This window comes from Heloderma suspectum, chromosome 13 (assembly GCF_057233095.1).
Source record: "Heloderma suspectum isolate Gila_16-S chromosome 13, 16-S_ref, whole genome shotgun sequence".
Taxonomy (NCBI): domain Eukaryota; kingdom Metazoa; phylum Chordata; class Lepidosauria; order Squamata; family Helodermatidae; genus Heloderma; species Heloderma suspectum.
Genome location: NC_139470.1, coordinates 18,265,931 through 18,282,623, shown reverse-complemented (window position 1 = coordinate 18,282,623; position 16,693 = coordinate 18,265,931). Strand labels below are relative to the sequence as shown.

The window sequence follows — 16,693 nt, the reverse complement described above, 5'->3', positions numbered from 1 at the left end:
GTTGCGCTCATGCCCTGTTTCTGGGTTCCTAGCCAACAGCTGGTTGGCCACTGTGTGAACAGAATGCTGGACTTGGGTGTCCTTTCCTCTCCCTGTTTCTTCTGGGACACTGGAATATGCCATGGATAGACCCTTGGTCTGATCCAGCCAGCATGGCTCTTCTTATGTTCTTAGGAAATAAATGGAAACCACGGTGCCATATCATTCTTTGCATTAGGATTCCTTGCTGACTGAGTTTATACATACTCATAGTCTCCCAAATTTTATCAATTCATTGCTCTTCAGTTGGTTGCTTTGGGGATTTATATGCCAAACATGACTTTGCAGCTGTATACAATTGCTGAAGAAGGTATTTATGCAGGAATCCAGGATCATTAGGTTCAAACCAAAGAAGCCACTTTCTTTCTAAACATGTCTGGTAGTTCATCAAACCTTGGGGCTCCCCCAAGCCTGCTGATGCCTCCCTCCTGTGCACTGGTGTTGCCATTTTGGTTACAGAAGCAATGGCACTCACTGCCTGAACATCAGAAATAGAGGGAATGATAATGTCTCCAATTACCAGACGTTGGGGGCAATCATCATTGAGATGACCATCTCCATCCTGTTCGTAGCCTTTTCAGGGCAAATGGTTATCTACTGTTGGGAAACAGGCTGCTGGACTAGATCGACTTTTGGTCTAACCCACCAAAGTGATTCTTGTGTTGTTCTTACGTCCTGTAGCTTTCCAATCTCCATGGCCTTCTCTCCAAATCTCTCACTGATCAGCAACAACAATATGCACAAATACTTTTTATACTGGAAGGGATGTCAAACACCTCACTTAGCACAGCCTTGTATTTAACATCTTGCCTGGTCATCATAGGTGACCAGGAATTCCACCCAGACAAGTGAGCAGGCTGACAAAATACAGACAGGTTGGTCCATCCCATAGCATTTCCATGCTGATCGTGGAAGGAGCGGCTAGCACAAAAACCAAGTGGGGTGGCAGGAGAGGGACAGATGGCTCCTCCATCCCCCATCTCCTTGATAGAAGGTAATTTTTTTTTATTAGCCTGCTAAGAATCTAGTCATTTGTGTGGCAGCCGCAGCACAGATGTCTCTTCTCTAGCCCTCTGCGCCCCCCCGCCCCCGGGTGATCCAGACTACCAACAAGGGGACAAGGGGGCCCACTGAGCAACAGCTCCAGGTGACTCAAGCAAGCAAGCCAAAACATGTTTTACAGAAAGGAAGGCAAACACTGCATAGTCACCAGCCAATATGAACCGAGAAGGAATTCCCAGTTTAAAGGGCAACAGGCCAGGCTCTCAGTGGACAGAACTCCAGTACGAGGTCTTCCCAAGGACGTTTTTTATTGGGGGTGCAGCCTGTCTCTATCCATGGCATATTCCAGTGTCCCAGAAGAAATAAGGAGAGGAAAGGACACCCAAAATCACACAAAGGGAGTTGGGAGGAAAACACTAACCCTTCCCGACCCCAAAAGATGGCAGAACAGGAACAGTACAACTGATCCTATGCAACATTTATCCACCTTTAATCTGGATCTAGCAATATCTTTTCTTCTACAGCTTTTCATAAGAACATAAGAAGAGCCCTGCTGGATCAGACCAAGGGTCCAGCAGTCTGTTCACACAGTGGCCAACCAGCTGTCAACCAGGAACCCACAAGCAGGACATGAGCACCACAGCTCCCTCCTATGTTCCCCAGCAACTGCTGTATGTAGGCGCACTGCCTCTGGTAACTGACGTAGCATGTCGCCTTCTCCTCCTGGAATTTGTCCAACCCCCTTTTAAAGCCATCCAAATTGGTGGCCATCACTACATCCTGTGGTAGCGAGTTCCACAGTTTAACTCTGCGCTGTGTGAAGAAGTCCTTCCTTTTATCTGCCCTGAATCTCCCACCAATCAGCTCCATGGGATGACTCCATTAGGTTCTAGTATTTTGAGAGAGGGAGAAAAATGTCTCCCTACCCACATTCTCCACACCTTGCACAATTTTGTACACATGCATGCAGAACGTGGCTATTTATGAATCTAGTCATTTGTGTGGCAGCCACGTGGCTATTTCCACAAGGAAGAGGATCTTCACCCAAGCACAAGTATGAAGCTGGCTAGGATATTTTCTGGCAGCAACAGAACTGGAAGAGACATCCCTCAACAAGGAGAGAAGGAAAAGGGTCTGCAGTTCTTGCTGTTCACCACAAGGAGGTTTCTGAAGTTAGTGGGTCCGTTTCCATTGCAGCTCAAGTGAACAAGACTCAGAAAGTATCAAGCACATTGATGGCGCTATATGTATGTGGAGAGGGAGAAAGAGAAAGACAGAGAGAAAGACACAGAGAGAGAGAGAGAGAGAGAGAGAGAGAGAGAGGTGTATAGCAGCACAACAGCAAAACAGGTTTAGATAATACAGGTTTGCTCCTTCCTGGATCTGCACTGGGAAAAAGCGACATAAGTTAAAAGCTCCCAGGTTTATTTTGTCATGCCTACATGTCTTCAGAGGCTGGTCACGCTACAGCTCCCAAATATGCAAGCAAGCACTCTCTCTCCATCACATTCACATGAACACAGAAAGCCTGGGGATGATGGGGGTTGCAGTCCAACATCTCTAGTGGGCGCCAGGTTGGTCTATACTGACCAGCAGCAGCTCTCCCAGTTTTCAAAACAGGTGACTTGCCCCTATCTGGAGATGCCGGGGACTGAACATGGTGCCTTCTCCATGCGAAGCAGGGCCTGTACCACTGAGTTACGGTCCTTCCCACACTGTATTCCCAGTATCTATGCGTTCCCACACCTGTCTCATCCCCAGAGAGATTCTCTCCATGTAGGGAAAGTCATGACATGTGAAGAGGCTCTGTTAAACCAGTATGACTGGAAAAAATGAAAACAAATCCAATTATACCCAAAAGAGCAGGACGGGAGAGAGAGAGACAGGGTGGTGTACTGGTTAAAGTGTTGGACTGGGACTCGGGAGATCCGGATTCTAGTCCCCACTTGGCCAGGAAGCTCACGGGGTGACTTTGAGTCAGTCACTGACTCTCAGCATAACCATCTCATAGGGTTGTTGTGAGGATAAAAATGGAGAGGCGAACGACCACATAAACCGCCTTGAATTCCTTGCAAGGGGGGAAAGGGTGGAATATAAATGTAATCAATAATAAGAACAACAACAACAACCCCTAAGTAGTGAAGCTCAGGAAAAGGTCTCAGGTTCTTCTCATTCAAAGAAGCATTCAGAAAACCAAAGCCAGCAGGGAGCTAGCAAAAAACACAACTGTGTGTTCTGGTTTGGGGGGGTTTACCTTTATAGTTTCCATAGGGCACACCACAACCACGGCTTCAGCCACGCCAGCTCCCAAGCCAGCGAGAAGGCCACGTTTGCTGTCCAGCTTCCCTTCTGCATCTCTCATGTGGTTGCTGAGGAATTCAAACATGCCAAACCTGGCAAGAGAAGAAAGGCAGCCCATGAAAAAAAGAAAGAAAAGAACACAATACTCTTGCCAAAGGGAAGACAAATGCCATATATATATTAGCCCACAGCAACACAGTATTCATTCATTCTTCCAAAGTAAAAGTACCACTTCTTGGTTCCCTACTCAAAATCACCAGGGTGAAAACACTTCATGCAGTCCTCCCCCTCAGCGCTCTGTGGCTTGTGTAAACCACACCTACAATATGAAACTCCATTTGCCCTCATCCACCTGTGTTTACTCTTCCATCTCGCCTCACCTCCCTCTGTTATCTCTCCACCATCAAGCTCCTCAGGCTGCTAACATGGAAAAAGGCCTGGGCCGAGTGCTTGACACATAACACTTTCCTCTACACTGAGGTAATTTCTGCGTACGGAAACTAAGGCCAGCCCTACCGTTAAAACACTTTCCTCTACACTGAGGTAATTTCTGCGTACAGAAACTAAGGCCAGCCCTACCGTTAAAACACTTTCCAATACACTGAGGTAATTTCTGCGTACGGAAACTAAGGCCAGCCCTACCGTTAAAACACTTTCCAATACACTGAGGTAATTTCTGCGTACGGAAACTAAGGCCAGCCCTACCGTTAAAACACTTTCCAATACACTGAGGTAATTTCTGCGTACGGAAACTAAGGCCAGCCCTACCGTTAAAACACTTTCCAATACACTGAGGTAATTTCTGCGTACGGAAACTAAGGCCAGCCCTACCGTTAAAACACTTTCCAATACACTGAGGTAATTTCTGCGTACGGAAACTAAGGCCAGCCCTACCGTTAAAACACTTTCCAATACACTGAGGTAATTTCTGCCTACGGAAACTAAGGCCAGCCCTACCGTTAAAACACTTTCCAATACACTGAGGTAATTTCTGCATACGGAAACTAAGGCCAGCCCTACCGTTAAAACACTTTCCAATACACTGAGGTAATTTCTGCGTACAGAAACTAAGGCCAGCCCTACCGTTAAAACACTTTCCTCTACACTGAGGTAATTTCTGCGTACGGAAACTAAGGCCAGCCCTACCGTTAAAACACTTTCCAATACACTGAGGTAATTTCTGCATACGGAAACTAAGGCCAGCCCTACCGTTAAAACACTTTCCAATACACTGAGGTAATTTCTGTGTACGGAAACTAAGGCCAGCCCTACCGTTAAAACACTTTCCAATACACTGAGGTAATTTCTGCGTATGGAAACTAAGGCCAGCCCTACCGTTAAAACACTTTCCTCTACACTGAGGTAATTTCTGCGTACGGAAACTAAGGCCAGCCCTACCGTTAAAACACTTTCCAATACACTGAGGTAATTTCTGTGTACGGAAACTAAGGCCAGCCCTACCGTTAAGCGGAGCAAGATGGCCGCCTCAGGCAGCCCATCTGAGGTGTTGTGAAAGGGCAGCAAAGAGCTGGTTATTTAATGGCTTATTTTTACTGCCAGTTTAAAAAAAAGGGGAGAGGATTGGGAAGATGGCTTTGGGTACTACTAGGAAAGTTGACTTTGGGGAGAGGGGCTGCCATTTTAGCTGCTCCGCCTCATGTAGCAAAATGTCTTGGGCCAGACTTGATTGAATAACGACTGTGTGAGGTTTTGTAACCAAAGATGCTGAGGAGCCAATTTCTTTGTTCCGCCATCGGACTACAGCTCTTCCTCCCCATCCCGCTGCTTCAAGGCTGCTGAGGGAAATCCCGGAGTAAAATTTGCCTCCCTTTCTCCCCACTGCCCCCCTGCCATTCAGATAAATACTCTTTGCACCAGCTGAAGATTACAGCTTCTTGACCCAACAACAGCCCCATCTTATATGTCTGGATTTTGTACCAGAGCGGAGGAGAGAGAAGGGGAGGCCATGCAGGGGCCGAAAACAGGCTCACCTTCCCTCATTCGGCAGCCACGGTTGCTGCTTACAGTTTAGTAGCAGAAAATTTATTTCTGCTGAAGAGGGAAGTGACAGCTGCCATCTCCAACCTGGCTCTGTCTGACGTCTCGCCTTCCCTTCCCTCCGGACCATTCCCTGGCAGCCTACTCCGGGCTTAATTATTATTATTAAAATATTTTTTTAAAATTTTAAAGCGTTTTCTGAACGTCATAGAGCTTCAGCTGTATGGTGGTACAGAAATGAAAATACTGTTAGTAGTACTACTACTAATCCTCTGGGCGTTATTAATTATTATTAAAATATTTTAAATATTTTAAAGTATTTTTGTGAACTGCCCAGAGAGCTTCAGCTATTGGGCAGTAGAGAAATGATATTATTATTGTTATTATTATCCTCCTCCTCTGGGCTATTACTATTAAAATAATTACAGTGATAATTTTATTACTTTTCTTTATTAAATTTATGCATTGCTTCCCACAGCAAAAAGCCGTCTCAAAGTGTCTCACACACTCCAGAAATCCATAATGAACATAAGAGGGGGAAAACCAAAATCAATATAAATCATAATCAGCACGATAATACAAAGTCCTGGAGGAACAAGCTTCATTATGATTTTATGTAATTTTTAAAAGAATATTGCACTATCTAGAATTAGCGTAATAACAGATACGAGCACAAGATCTCCTGGGCTCCAACTCCAGCATCCCCAACGTTAAATCCAAAAAGAAATTACCTCACAGCGGCCTTTGGTATGGAGCCATATACCAACGAGCTGAGACCTCGATAAAGCCCTTTGATCCCATGGTCTCGGACTGTCACCTTCACACAGTCCGCTGAGGGATAAAAAGAGCAACAATGTGATGCAAGAAGGATATTGTTGTTGTTGTTATTATTATTATTATTGCTAAATACTTCTTTAAAAAATATGTCATCTTCCAGCCTATACCAGAAGCATATATTACTAGGTGAATTGGAAGGAATCCAATGTACACTGCCTCAAGCTTTGGAGGATTCCTTCCCTCCCAATTTATAGACGGCTTGACTTTATCTAAAAAGATACCTTGAAGCAGTTTGCAACAGAAACGTTCTAAATACAAAATGTCCGCAGTTAAAACATTCAAAAACAAGACAAAACCCCCAATTAAAACATTTTAAGTCAAAGAACTAACCATCAACAAGCTATACAATCAACAAGACATATGATGTGTGCTATCTGTTTCTATGTTCTCACGTAAATAGTTTTTGCACTTGCATAATGTATTTTAAATGGTTTTTAATGTTTGTGAACCACCCAGAGAGCTTTGGCTATGGGGCAGTATAGAAATATAATGAAGGGAGGGAGGGAGCTGGGCAGCACAATCAGGGAAGGCCTAGGGAAAAGATAGGTCTTTCACGGCCATCTCAAACATGCCACAATTGGCCTCTCCCGCATACCAAGGTGGAGGTGCATTTCACAAAGTGGGTGCCACCACGGAGAAGCCCAATTCTGGGCTGCCATCAGATGCCATTCTGCAGGTTGCACTACAACTTGCAAGACCTGCTCCAACGAACTTAGCGATTGAACAAGTCTAAATCAGTGGGAAAGGCGATCTGACAGGCAACTTGACCAGAAGTTGTTCAGGGCTTTTTATATGTTGGCGTTTATTATAATTAATAATTATATGAATACATCAAGTCTCAATACATTTGAAGACTTAATAGCTGGAGTAGCAGAAATAATGCAACAGACCCCTCAGAACTCAAAATGGACAAGTTTTCAATTGTTCTCTAGGCCAAAGGCAGAGATGATCAGAAGAGTCTCAAAACCTACATGGAGAGGGCCAAATGAGTGTTCCTGTGGGAAGGAGTTCCACAGATGGAACCACAGCAAGCAAAAAGGCCCCATCCTGCATATGCAGCAACCACACTTCTGGTGCTGATGGGACATGGAGGGGTTGAAGCTCAGGGGCAGAACATCTACTTTGCATTGTAGGCAGAAGGTCCCAGGTTCAATTCTTGGCATCTCCAATTGTTCCCAAGGATGAAGGAGGTGGTGATGATGGGGAAGACCATGGAAAGTCTTTGCCAAGCCAGAGTAGACAAGCCAGCCCTAGACTGACAAATAGTCTTGACCTGATGCTACTTCAACTGAGCTCTCCAACAGGTGGTTGAAGTCAAGTTTATAAGCGACCACCCAGAGCAGCCTTCCCCAACCTGGTACCCTCCAGATGTTTTGGACTACAACCCCCAGCATTCCTGACCATTGGCCATGCTGGCTGAAGCTGATGGGAGTTGAAGTCCAAAACATCTGGAGGACACCAGAATGTAGAAGGCTGAGCTAGGGCTAAACAGTTGTCTGGACCCAGTAGTCTCTTGTAAGAACATAAGAATTGCCACAAGAGTCTATCCTTGTGTTCACAAAGTGGCCGAACAGAAACCTGTGGGAAGCCCACAAGAACACAAGCGCAATGGTACCCTGCCACTCGCGCTCCCAGCAACTGGCATACAGATGCCTATTGCCCCTGATACGGGAGCTGTCATGAATCATAGAATCATAGAATAGTAGGGTTGGAAGGGGCCTATAAGACCATCAAGTCCAACCCCTTGCTCAATGCAGGAATCCAAGTCAGAGCACCCCTGACAGATGGCTGTCCAGCCTCATCTTGAATGCCTCCAGTGTGGGAGAGCCCACCACCTCCCTAGGTCATGGGTTCCATTGTCATATTGCTCTAATAGTCAGGACATTTTTCCTGATGTTCAGCCAGAATCTGGCTTCCTGTCACTTGAGCCCTTACCCTCCTGAACTGCATCTCATGCAATGATCTCAGAAAAAATCCAAGTATTTATCCTGCCAAATCAAATGGCTCAGTATCCTTAGCTATCCTCAATCTCCCTGTCTTTTTCCCGGTGAATTTTTCATCACCTTGGAGAGATGCAGGCAGCACAGGGCAGGGACAGGCAGGAAGAGAAGACAACGTACAAACAGGAGGAGGAGACCAGAATGTCTCCAGCACAATTTTGACATGGGAGCGTTGCTGCCATCTACACACTCCGATTTCCCCCACATACCTCCCTCTCCTGCATTGCCTATTGATACCACCAGCCACTGCGCTGCGGCTTGGGGACAGCAGCCATGCAAGGTGAGCTCCAGAGTCCACTGCCAAAAAGCTACGAGATGCCGCAGCACAGCATGTACAAAAAATCAGCAGAAGGTTGCACTCCAGCCTTGTTCCAGCAAGCTTGGAATTCTGCCATCCTCATTACTGCTTCAGCTGGGCCACCACTGAGGTGATGAATCATCGGCCTGGCTGCTGCACATGAGATCTCCCCCTCCTTCTCCCTTCCTGTTGTCACAGGATAGATGCGGCTAGCCCACTGCATTATGGGTCAGAACTCAAGGGGAACATTTGGAGGGGACCGTTTGTCAGGCTCAACGGACCAACCATACATCAGGGTGAATGCCGCAAGAATATGGTGACCTGGGAGGGTGTCTGAGGAGTAGGCTGGGGGATGTTGAACTCCAACAGGAAGTGTGCCTCTCTCCATTTCCTCTGGCAGAGGGTGAATGAGCTTAGTGTCTGAAAGGGGGAGGGCCCAAGACTGAGTGATAGAGCACATGCCTAACATAAGGAGGTCCCAGGTTCTATTCCTGGCATCTCCAGTCCAGAAGGAACTCAAGCAGCAGCACTAGACACCCTAGAACAGCCTTCTCCAACCTGGTGGGGCACCCTAGAACAGCCTCCCTGCATACGAAGTTGTCTGACCATGGGTCCATCTGGCACAGTATTGTCTACCCTGGGCAGATATGGTTCTTCTACAACAACCTTCTCCAATCTGGTGCTCTCCAGATGTGTTGGACTACCTAGAACGTGAGGCACCCTGCAATAACCTAGAACAGTACGGCTGGATGGTGGACTGTGAGAGTTGTAGTCCAACACATCTAGAGCTAGGCTGGTGAGGACGAGGGAGAGGGCCTTCTCTGTGGTGGCCCCCACTCTGTGGAACTCCCTCCCTAGGGAACTCCGCCATGCCCCCTCTTTAATGAGCTTCCGCCACGCATTAAAAACGTGGTTGTTCAGGCAGGCATTTGGGGTGGGCTAGGGTAATTTTAGAAACGTTATGTTTTTAATGTTGAATTTTATTGTATGAACTGTTTTTATTGTTGTACATCGCCCAGAGTGGCTGGGTGACCAGCCAGATGGGCGATTAATAAATTTAATTAATTAAATAAATAAATAATTGTGGGTGCCAGATTAGGGAAGGTTGCCCTAGAAGAACCACAGCTACCACAGAGTAGACAGTATTGTGCTCGATGGACCCAGCTTTGTATGCAGTACCGGCTCCAGGTGTTTGGGGGTGGTGGTGGGCAAGATGCCTTCAGTGGGTCCCCTCCTGAAGCGGGGCTATGTCTTTCTCTCTACCATCACCCTTATTTGCATGCTCTCTTCCTTTGAGCCCAATCCGCGTTGCCACCCAAATGGAGAAGGCAAGGTGAGCATAGGGATCGTCTTGTATCATTACTCATTTGCTTCCAGGAGTCAGGAGAACAAACAACAGCAAAGAAGGTCAAGAGCCGCACCAGTAGGGTCAGGAGGCTACAGGGACTGGCAATGGGCCCTTGTCATGGGGCGGGCCCCAGCAAGTGCCGAACACTGCCGACTCCCGGTGCTGGCCTTGTTTGTATGTTCATGCATCCCATTCACCTGCAAAACATGGCACTTTTCCCCACCGTACAACCCTGCCCACAGGTGAGATTGGCTGGTGTCCCTTTTGGTTACCTCGTGGGAATTATTGGGGGCGGGGGTGGACAGCCACTCAGTGGACAGTGGAGAAATCCAGTGGCTTTCAGTCCTGCTAGGTGAAGACTTACCAATGCCTTTGTAGCGTGGCGGGTTAGCTTTCTCATCCAACTGGAGCTGGGTTTTCACATATTCTGTGGGGAATGTAATGCAAATCTCAATGCCACCAGCAATGCCACCTAGGAATGACAAAGAATAGGTTAAGCGCTTCTTGTTCCCATTTAGTTTAAAAATAAAAAAAACAGCCTTCCTTGTTCTGCTTCAGCAAGCGTAGAATCATAGAATCATAGAACAGAAGGGTCGGAAGGGGCCTATAAGACCATCGAGTCCAACTCCCTGCTCAATGCAGGTATCTAAGTCAAAGCATCCCTGACGGGTGGCTGTCCAGCCTCGTCTTGAATGCCTCCAGTGTGGGAGAGCCCACCAACTCCCTAGGTCATGGGTTCCACTGTCGTATTGCTCTAACTGGATATTTTTCCCGATGTTTAGCCGGAATCTGGCTTCTTGTAACTTGAGCCCATTGTTCCATGTTCTGCACTCTGGGGTGATCGAGAAGGTACATCAATCCCATAAAAAAAAAAAATACTTTAGGGACTGCACTGCATGTGCCAAACTGCAGTGTACTGTATACCACAGGTGGGTGGGGAGGAGAGAGTTTAGGTGGCACTGCCTTTTTGAGAAAACCCCCGGTTGCAGGAATTGGGTAGAAGAAGGGGGAGGAAAGTTGAGCAAAGATGAAAGCCAAGGGGTGGGGTGGGGGGAACAATAATCCAGCTATGGAGACAGGGTTGTAAAGAGCAATACCCACATCAGCCAGTCCTCTTCAGCCTGAAGGAGGCCTCCTCATGAGTAATAGCCGTGAGCAATGCAGCATGCTTATTCCTTTCCAGGATCAATTTAAAAGGTGCTGTTTTTGGTCTCCAAGGCCCTAAACAGCTTGGGACCAGTTTACTTCAAGGACTACCTGCACCGGTATAAGCTTGCCTGAGCTCTAAGAACTGTGCCAGAGGCCCTGCTCTCCCCCCCCCCCCGGCAGCAAAATCAGCAGGTACCAGGAACAGGGCCTTTTTGTTGGTGGCCCCACACCTTCGGAGCTCAGGAAGTACACACAGGCCCTGTTGGTGCTGGTCTCTTCCAAAGGGCCTTAAAGGCCTTTTAATCCTAGTCTGCTTTGGGATCATTTTAATGTGCTGTGCTTTAAAAAAAATTGATGGGGCATTTTGTTCCATGGTGGTCCCTGCGGGAAGGGGTGGTCCCTCCTGTCCTTACAGAGGCAGTAACGCGACCACTCCTGAAGAAGCCCACTCTGGACCCAATGGTATTAGATAACTACCGCCCAGTCACAAGTATCCCTTTCTTAGGGAAAGTACTTGAGAGGGTTGTGGCGGAGGAACTCCAGACACCCTTGGAGGATACTGACTATCTAGACCCATTCCAGTCTGGGTTTCAGTCTGGTCATGGGACTGAATCAGCCTTGGCTGCCCTGATGGATGACCTTTATCGAGAGAGGGACAGGGGGAGGGCAGCCCTGCTAATCCTGCTCGACTTCTCACCAGCTTTTGATACCATCAACCATGGTATCCTCCTGGATTGACTCTGTGGGATGGGTATTGGAGGCACTGTGTTACAGTGGTTCTGGTCCTACCTGCGGGGCCGATTTCAGACAGTAACATTGGGTGACTCTTCCTTGGCCCCTTGGCAATTGAGGTTCCGCAGGGTACCATCTTGTCCCCAATGTTATTTAACATCTATATGAAGCTGCTGGGAGCGGTCATTAGGGGATTTGGAGGCAAGTGCCATCAGTATGCTGATGACACACAGCTCTATCTCCCTGTGACATCTGAATCAGGAGAGGCTGTACTACAAGTCCTGGACCAGTGCCTGAACACAGTAATGGGCTGGATGAGGGCCAAGAAACTGAAGCTGAATCCTGGCAAGACGGAAGCCCTTGGGTGAGAGGTTCCTGAGTCCGGGAGATCGGTTCATGGCCTGTTCTGGGCGGGGTTGCACTCCCTCTGAAAGATCAGGTCCGTAGTTTGGGGGTACTCCTAGATCCATCACTGTTGCTGGAGGCCCAAGTGGCCATGGTGGTTCGGAGTACTTTTTACCAGCTTCAGCTGGTTTGCCAACTACGGCCTCTCCTGGACAGGGACAGCCTGGCCACAGTGGTCCAGGCACTAGTAACCCCAGGACTGCATTTCTGCAATGCGCTCTATGTGGGGCTGCCCTTGAGGCCGGTCCGGAAGCTGGAGGTAGTGCAGATCGCAGCAGCTCAGCTGTTCTCAGGAGGTGCCCCTTTTCAGCATGCAACTCCTTCGCTGAGGGAACTGTACTGGCTGCCTATTTGCTACCGGGCCAAGTATAAGGTTGTGGTACTAGCATACAAAGCTCTAAACAACTTGGGACCAGGATACCTGAGAGAGCACCTTCTCCCTTACCAACCTGCCTGGTCACTGAGGTCATCGGAGGGCCTTTGGCATGGTGGCCCCCTTCCTGTGGAATTCCCTGCCTTTGGAGGTCAGGCAGGCACCAACATTGTGTTGCTTTTGGCGCATCCTGAAGACATTGTTATTTCGAGAGGCCTTCCCTGAATGACCAGCTGCGATTTATTGAGTTTGGAATCTGTTCTTTTAACATGTTTTAATTATGGGGTTTTATTCTTTTATCTTGTTGTTCACCACTCCAAAATCTTTGATGTGGAGTGGTATATAAATATTAGAAATGAATGAATGAATGAATGAATAAATAAATAAAATTGTGCGTTTTAAATATTTGTAAACTACCTTGTGAGAGCACTGCATCCTGAAAGATGGGTTAAAAGATCTTTTCAATAAATAAATAATGAATGAATAAGCCAGAAAGTGGACATGACCTGGCGGTCACATATAACAAGGCTGAGGAAAGAGATTCATGGCTCCTCCTGGAGAGAGACAAACTAAGAGCATCGGGCAGGAATCGTTCCCCGCCTGGGTGAGGCCAAAGAGCCATGAGGTTCACCTGAGCCCATTCCTCACGCTGAAAAAAAACAACTTAAGAATACAGAGTGGGAGGGGACCTCAGCGGCCATCTAGTCCACCTCTGGCTTAATGCAGGAAATCCAAAGCTAGAACGTTCCTAACAAATGGCTGGTCAGCCTCACCTTGAAGAAACTGGGTAAGGAGAAGCCCACCCCGCACCCCCAAACACACACATGCCAAAGACAGGCCCTTTTGAAGACACCTTTGCTTACAGAGGCCTGTTTGTTGGGTATATAGGAAAGCGTTTTCTACTGTGTTTCTCCCAAACTCTAGAATGCACTCCGGCTGGTCCCCAGTCTCTCTGCATTCAGGAAGGAGGTCAAGACCCATCTTCTTAACTTGGCTTTTAAAAACTGTTATGATTTTAAGGTTGTTTTCAATATTTTGCTATGTCTTTGTGATTTTTGTTTTCTGAATTTTTGTAAACAGCCTTGATTGGCTCAAGAAAGGCAGTATAGAAATGTTTTAAATAAATCAAATAAACAAATAACCATGTATGGTAGTTAACTACTGAATTGTTACATAACATTTGGGCAAGAACAATTTTTCTTGCCAACAATTTTTCTTCCCCCCCCCCCAACAATTTAGGAACACACACGCGCGCGCACACACACACACACAGAATATAAAAACAGGAATACGTAACACTAAATATTTAGGGTTCTATATAGTAAGCAAGATTTTTTTTTTCTGGAATGAATCTTCATGGACACATGTTTCAGTGGGACAACCTCCCATGGTGATCCTCAGGAGACAGCTATAGATAGCACAGCATCCAAAAATATAAAAATGCAATTTTCTATCACAAAGTGTACTTGTTCAGTATGAAACAAATAAAAAGGCCTACAATTACAGCCACTCTGGAGGCCTCTGAGCCTGAATCGAACGACCGGCACTGAACAAGGACAAAAGGAAAGGGCGGTGAACAATTCCTATCCAAAGAAAATTCTGGTAAGTCTGAACATTCCCACGCTTGTTCAAGATGACTTTGGCTTCATTGAAGGTGGCAAACTGTGTCTGGGATGTACCACTTCAGACAGCAGGTGGGGGCTCAAAAGGATGGCGCACTCCTCCATACGAAAAAATACTCCTCTGCACACTGAGAACTAGTAAACTGCTTGGCCACAAACCGTCTCCTTAACATTTAACGGGGGATACACACATCCACTTTCCGTGTTCAATCAATGGGCTTTTGCACAGTCCCCCCGCCATTCTAAAACATTGAAATGCCTCTCCTAAAGTTTAGTTACTGGCAGAAAGGGCTCTAAGCTAGAATATGCTGATATTTTTGGCCCCACCCCTTTTCCCTTTGGCCTTGCCCGTCACTGGAATGCAGCCCCTGAGAGCTTTTCCAAAGTGTAATGTGGCCCTTGGGTTCAAAGAGGCTCAACACTCCTGCTTTAGTCTATTTATTTATTTATTTATTTATTTATTTATTAAATTTATTAATCGCCCATCTGGCTGGTCACCCAGCCACTCTGGGCGATGTACAACACACCATAAAACAATTTAAAACAATAAAATTCTACCATAATTTTTTTTTAAAAAAATACCCTAACCCACCCCAAATGCCTGCCTGAACATAGTCTAATGTTCCATTCCCCATCAGATGCCCATCCCCTCATGATTGTTCCCATGTAATGAAGCTGAAGCTCAAATATTTTGGCCACCTAATGAGAAGAGAAAACCCTCTGGAAAAGACCCTGATGCTGGGAAAGACTGAGGGCAAAAGGAGAAGGGGACGGCAGAGGATGAGATGGCTAGATAGCATCACCGATGCAATGAATATGGACTTGAGCACGCTGGGGGAGAGAGCGCAGGACAGGAAGGCCTGGCGTGCTATGGTCCATGGGGCCATGAAGAGTCGGACACGACTGAACGACTGAACAACAACAATGTATGAGAACAGGTTGAAGCTAACAGTGTGTCATTATCAATAGACAGAGAGACCGACCAAGGAGAGTGTGGCTTGGGAGGAAAGATAGCGCTATCCAGTCTCGAAACATGCCGAGTTTGAGATGGCAGTGAGACGTCCAAGAATAAATTTTAGACAGGCAGTTGGGAGAGGTGAGACTGGATGAAGGGACGGGGAAAAGGGCAGAGAAGGAGAAATACAGCTGGGAACTGTTGATGCATAAGCGATGCTGAAAGCCATGAGACTTCAAGAGTATGCAGACAGAACGGCACTGGGCCAAAAGCAGATCCCCAAATGATGCCAACCAAGATAATGTATTCACTAATTTTCTTTTCAAATACACATAATACAGTGTTTGTAACAGGCCTTTCCAAAGAAAAGGAAAGAAAAAATAGTGAGCTATACTTGCAGCAGGGACCTCCACTCAAATGCAGGCACCCTGATATGCCTACACACCTTTCATTTTGGTGGGTATATCTTGCAAAAAAAAAAAAAAAAAACCCCTAATTGTTCTCTCTTGCATCACAGCTTTGGCATACAGAGCCTGCGTGCATGCAAGCAATACACAGTGAGAAGGGGGGGGGGAGTTCAGTAAATACAGTGTTTCTTTCTTAAGAAATGCTAAATTGGGGCAGGGAGAGAGAGAAAAAAGGAGACTTTCAGAAGCGCTTTACAGGGGAAACAATACGCAAGCATAGTTTTTGGCCTTGCATTAGGGCAATTCTGTAAGGAAGAGAAAACACACACACACCAACCCACATCCCTGCCTTAAGGCAAAAGGGACATTTTGGATGCATTAGCTGATGAAAACTCCCACTCTAGAACCTGTGATTGCCTTAAGGGACAGTAAAGAAAGTCTCCACATAAATCTAACATCAGCAAACAATATAAATGAGAGAGGGAGAGAGAGAGAGAGAGCGCGCGCGAGCGCCAGCCCAAGGGGGAAGCAAGCCATTCCAGCAGCCCTACTAAGGGCAATCCCCATGAAATCTCCTCCTCCCTCAGCCATCACCACCACCACCAGCCATTCCAGCAAGCTGCACTCAGGCAGATGAGGAGAGGAAGTGGAGCCATTCCACCAGCCCTGCCGAAAGACGACTTCATTTTTTTCTTATTCTCTTCCCTTTTTCCTTGTGTGTCGTGACTTTTTAGATCGTAAGCCTGTGGGCAGGGTCTGTCCTGCTCTACTGACTGCGTGTGAGCCAGTCCAGAAGTCTTTTTGGCTGAGGAACGGCATAAAAATACTTTTAACTAAAATAAAATAAATATTGCACACACGCACACAGAGTACTGAAACGGCCAAGAAAGAGGAAATGCATCAGGCCTCCAAAAGACACAGATTTGCATATGCTGATTTATATGCATCGATGCAACTTTAGAAATAATGACTCTAATTTAAAGAGAAAGACAGTACATCTCATCATGTTGGAAGAGACCACGACTTACTTACCTTATTTATTCATTTATTTTATTACATTTATATCCCGCCTTTTTTCCTCCTTAAGGAATCCAAGGCGGTGGCGTACGCAACCCTCCTCCTCTCCATTTTATCCTCACAACAATGACCCTGTGAGACGGCTTGGGCTGAGAGTCTGTGACTGGCCCAAAGTCACCCAGTGAGCTTCATGGCTGAGTGGAGACTAGA

The 16,693-nt window shown here is 46.7% G+C and overlaps 1 protein-coding gene across 2 annotated transcripts in view; it reads right to left on the bottom strand.

Annotated features, from left to right (window-relative positions):
* Positions 1-16,693, bottom strand: part of SLC25A1 (solute carrier family 25 member 1) — a 66,654-nt gene that overhangs the window by 16,285 nt on the left and 33,676 nt on the right. For both annotated transcript variants that reach the window (XM_084819557.1, XM_084819558.1), the window contains exons 2-4: positions 10,188-10,295; positions 6,072-6,171; positions 3,296-3,434 (exon numbers count right to left, since the gene is read on the bottom strand). In XM_084819557.1, the coding sequence (XP_084675683.1) occupies positions 3,296-3,434; positions 6,072-6,171; positions 10,188-10,295 (347 nt within the window). The remainder of the gene's footprint in view (positions 1-3,295; positions 3,435-6,071; positions 6,172-10,187; positions 10,296-16,693) is intronic.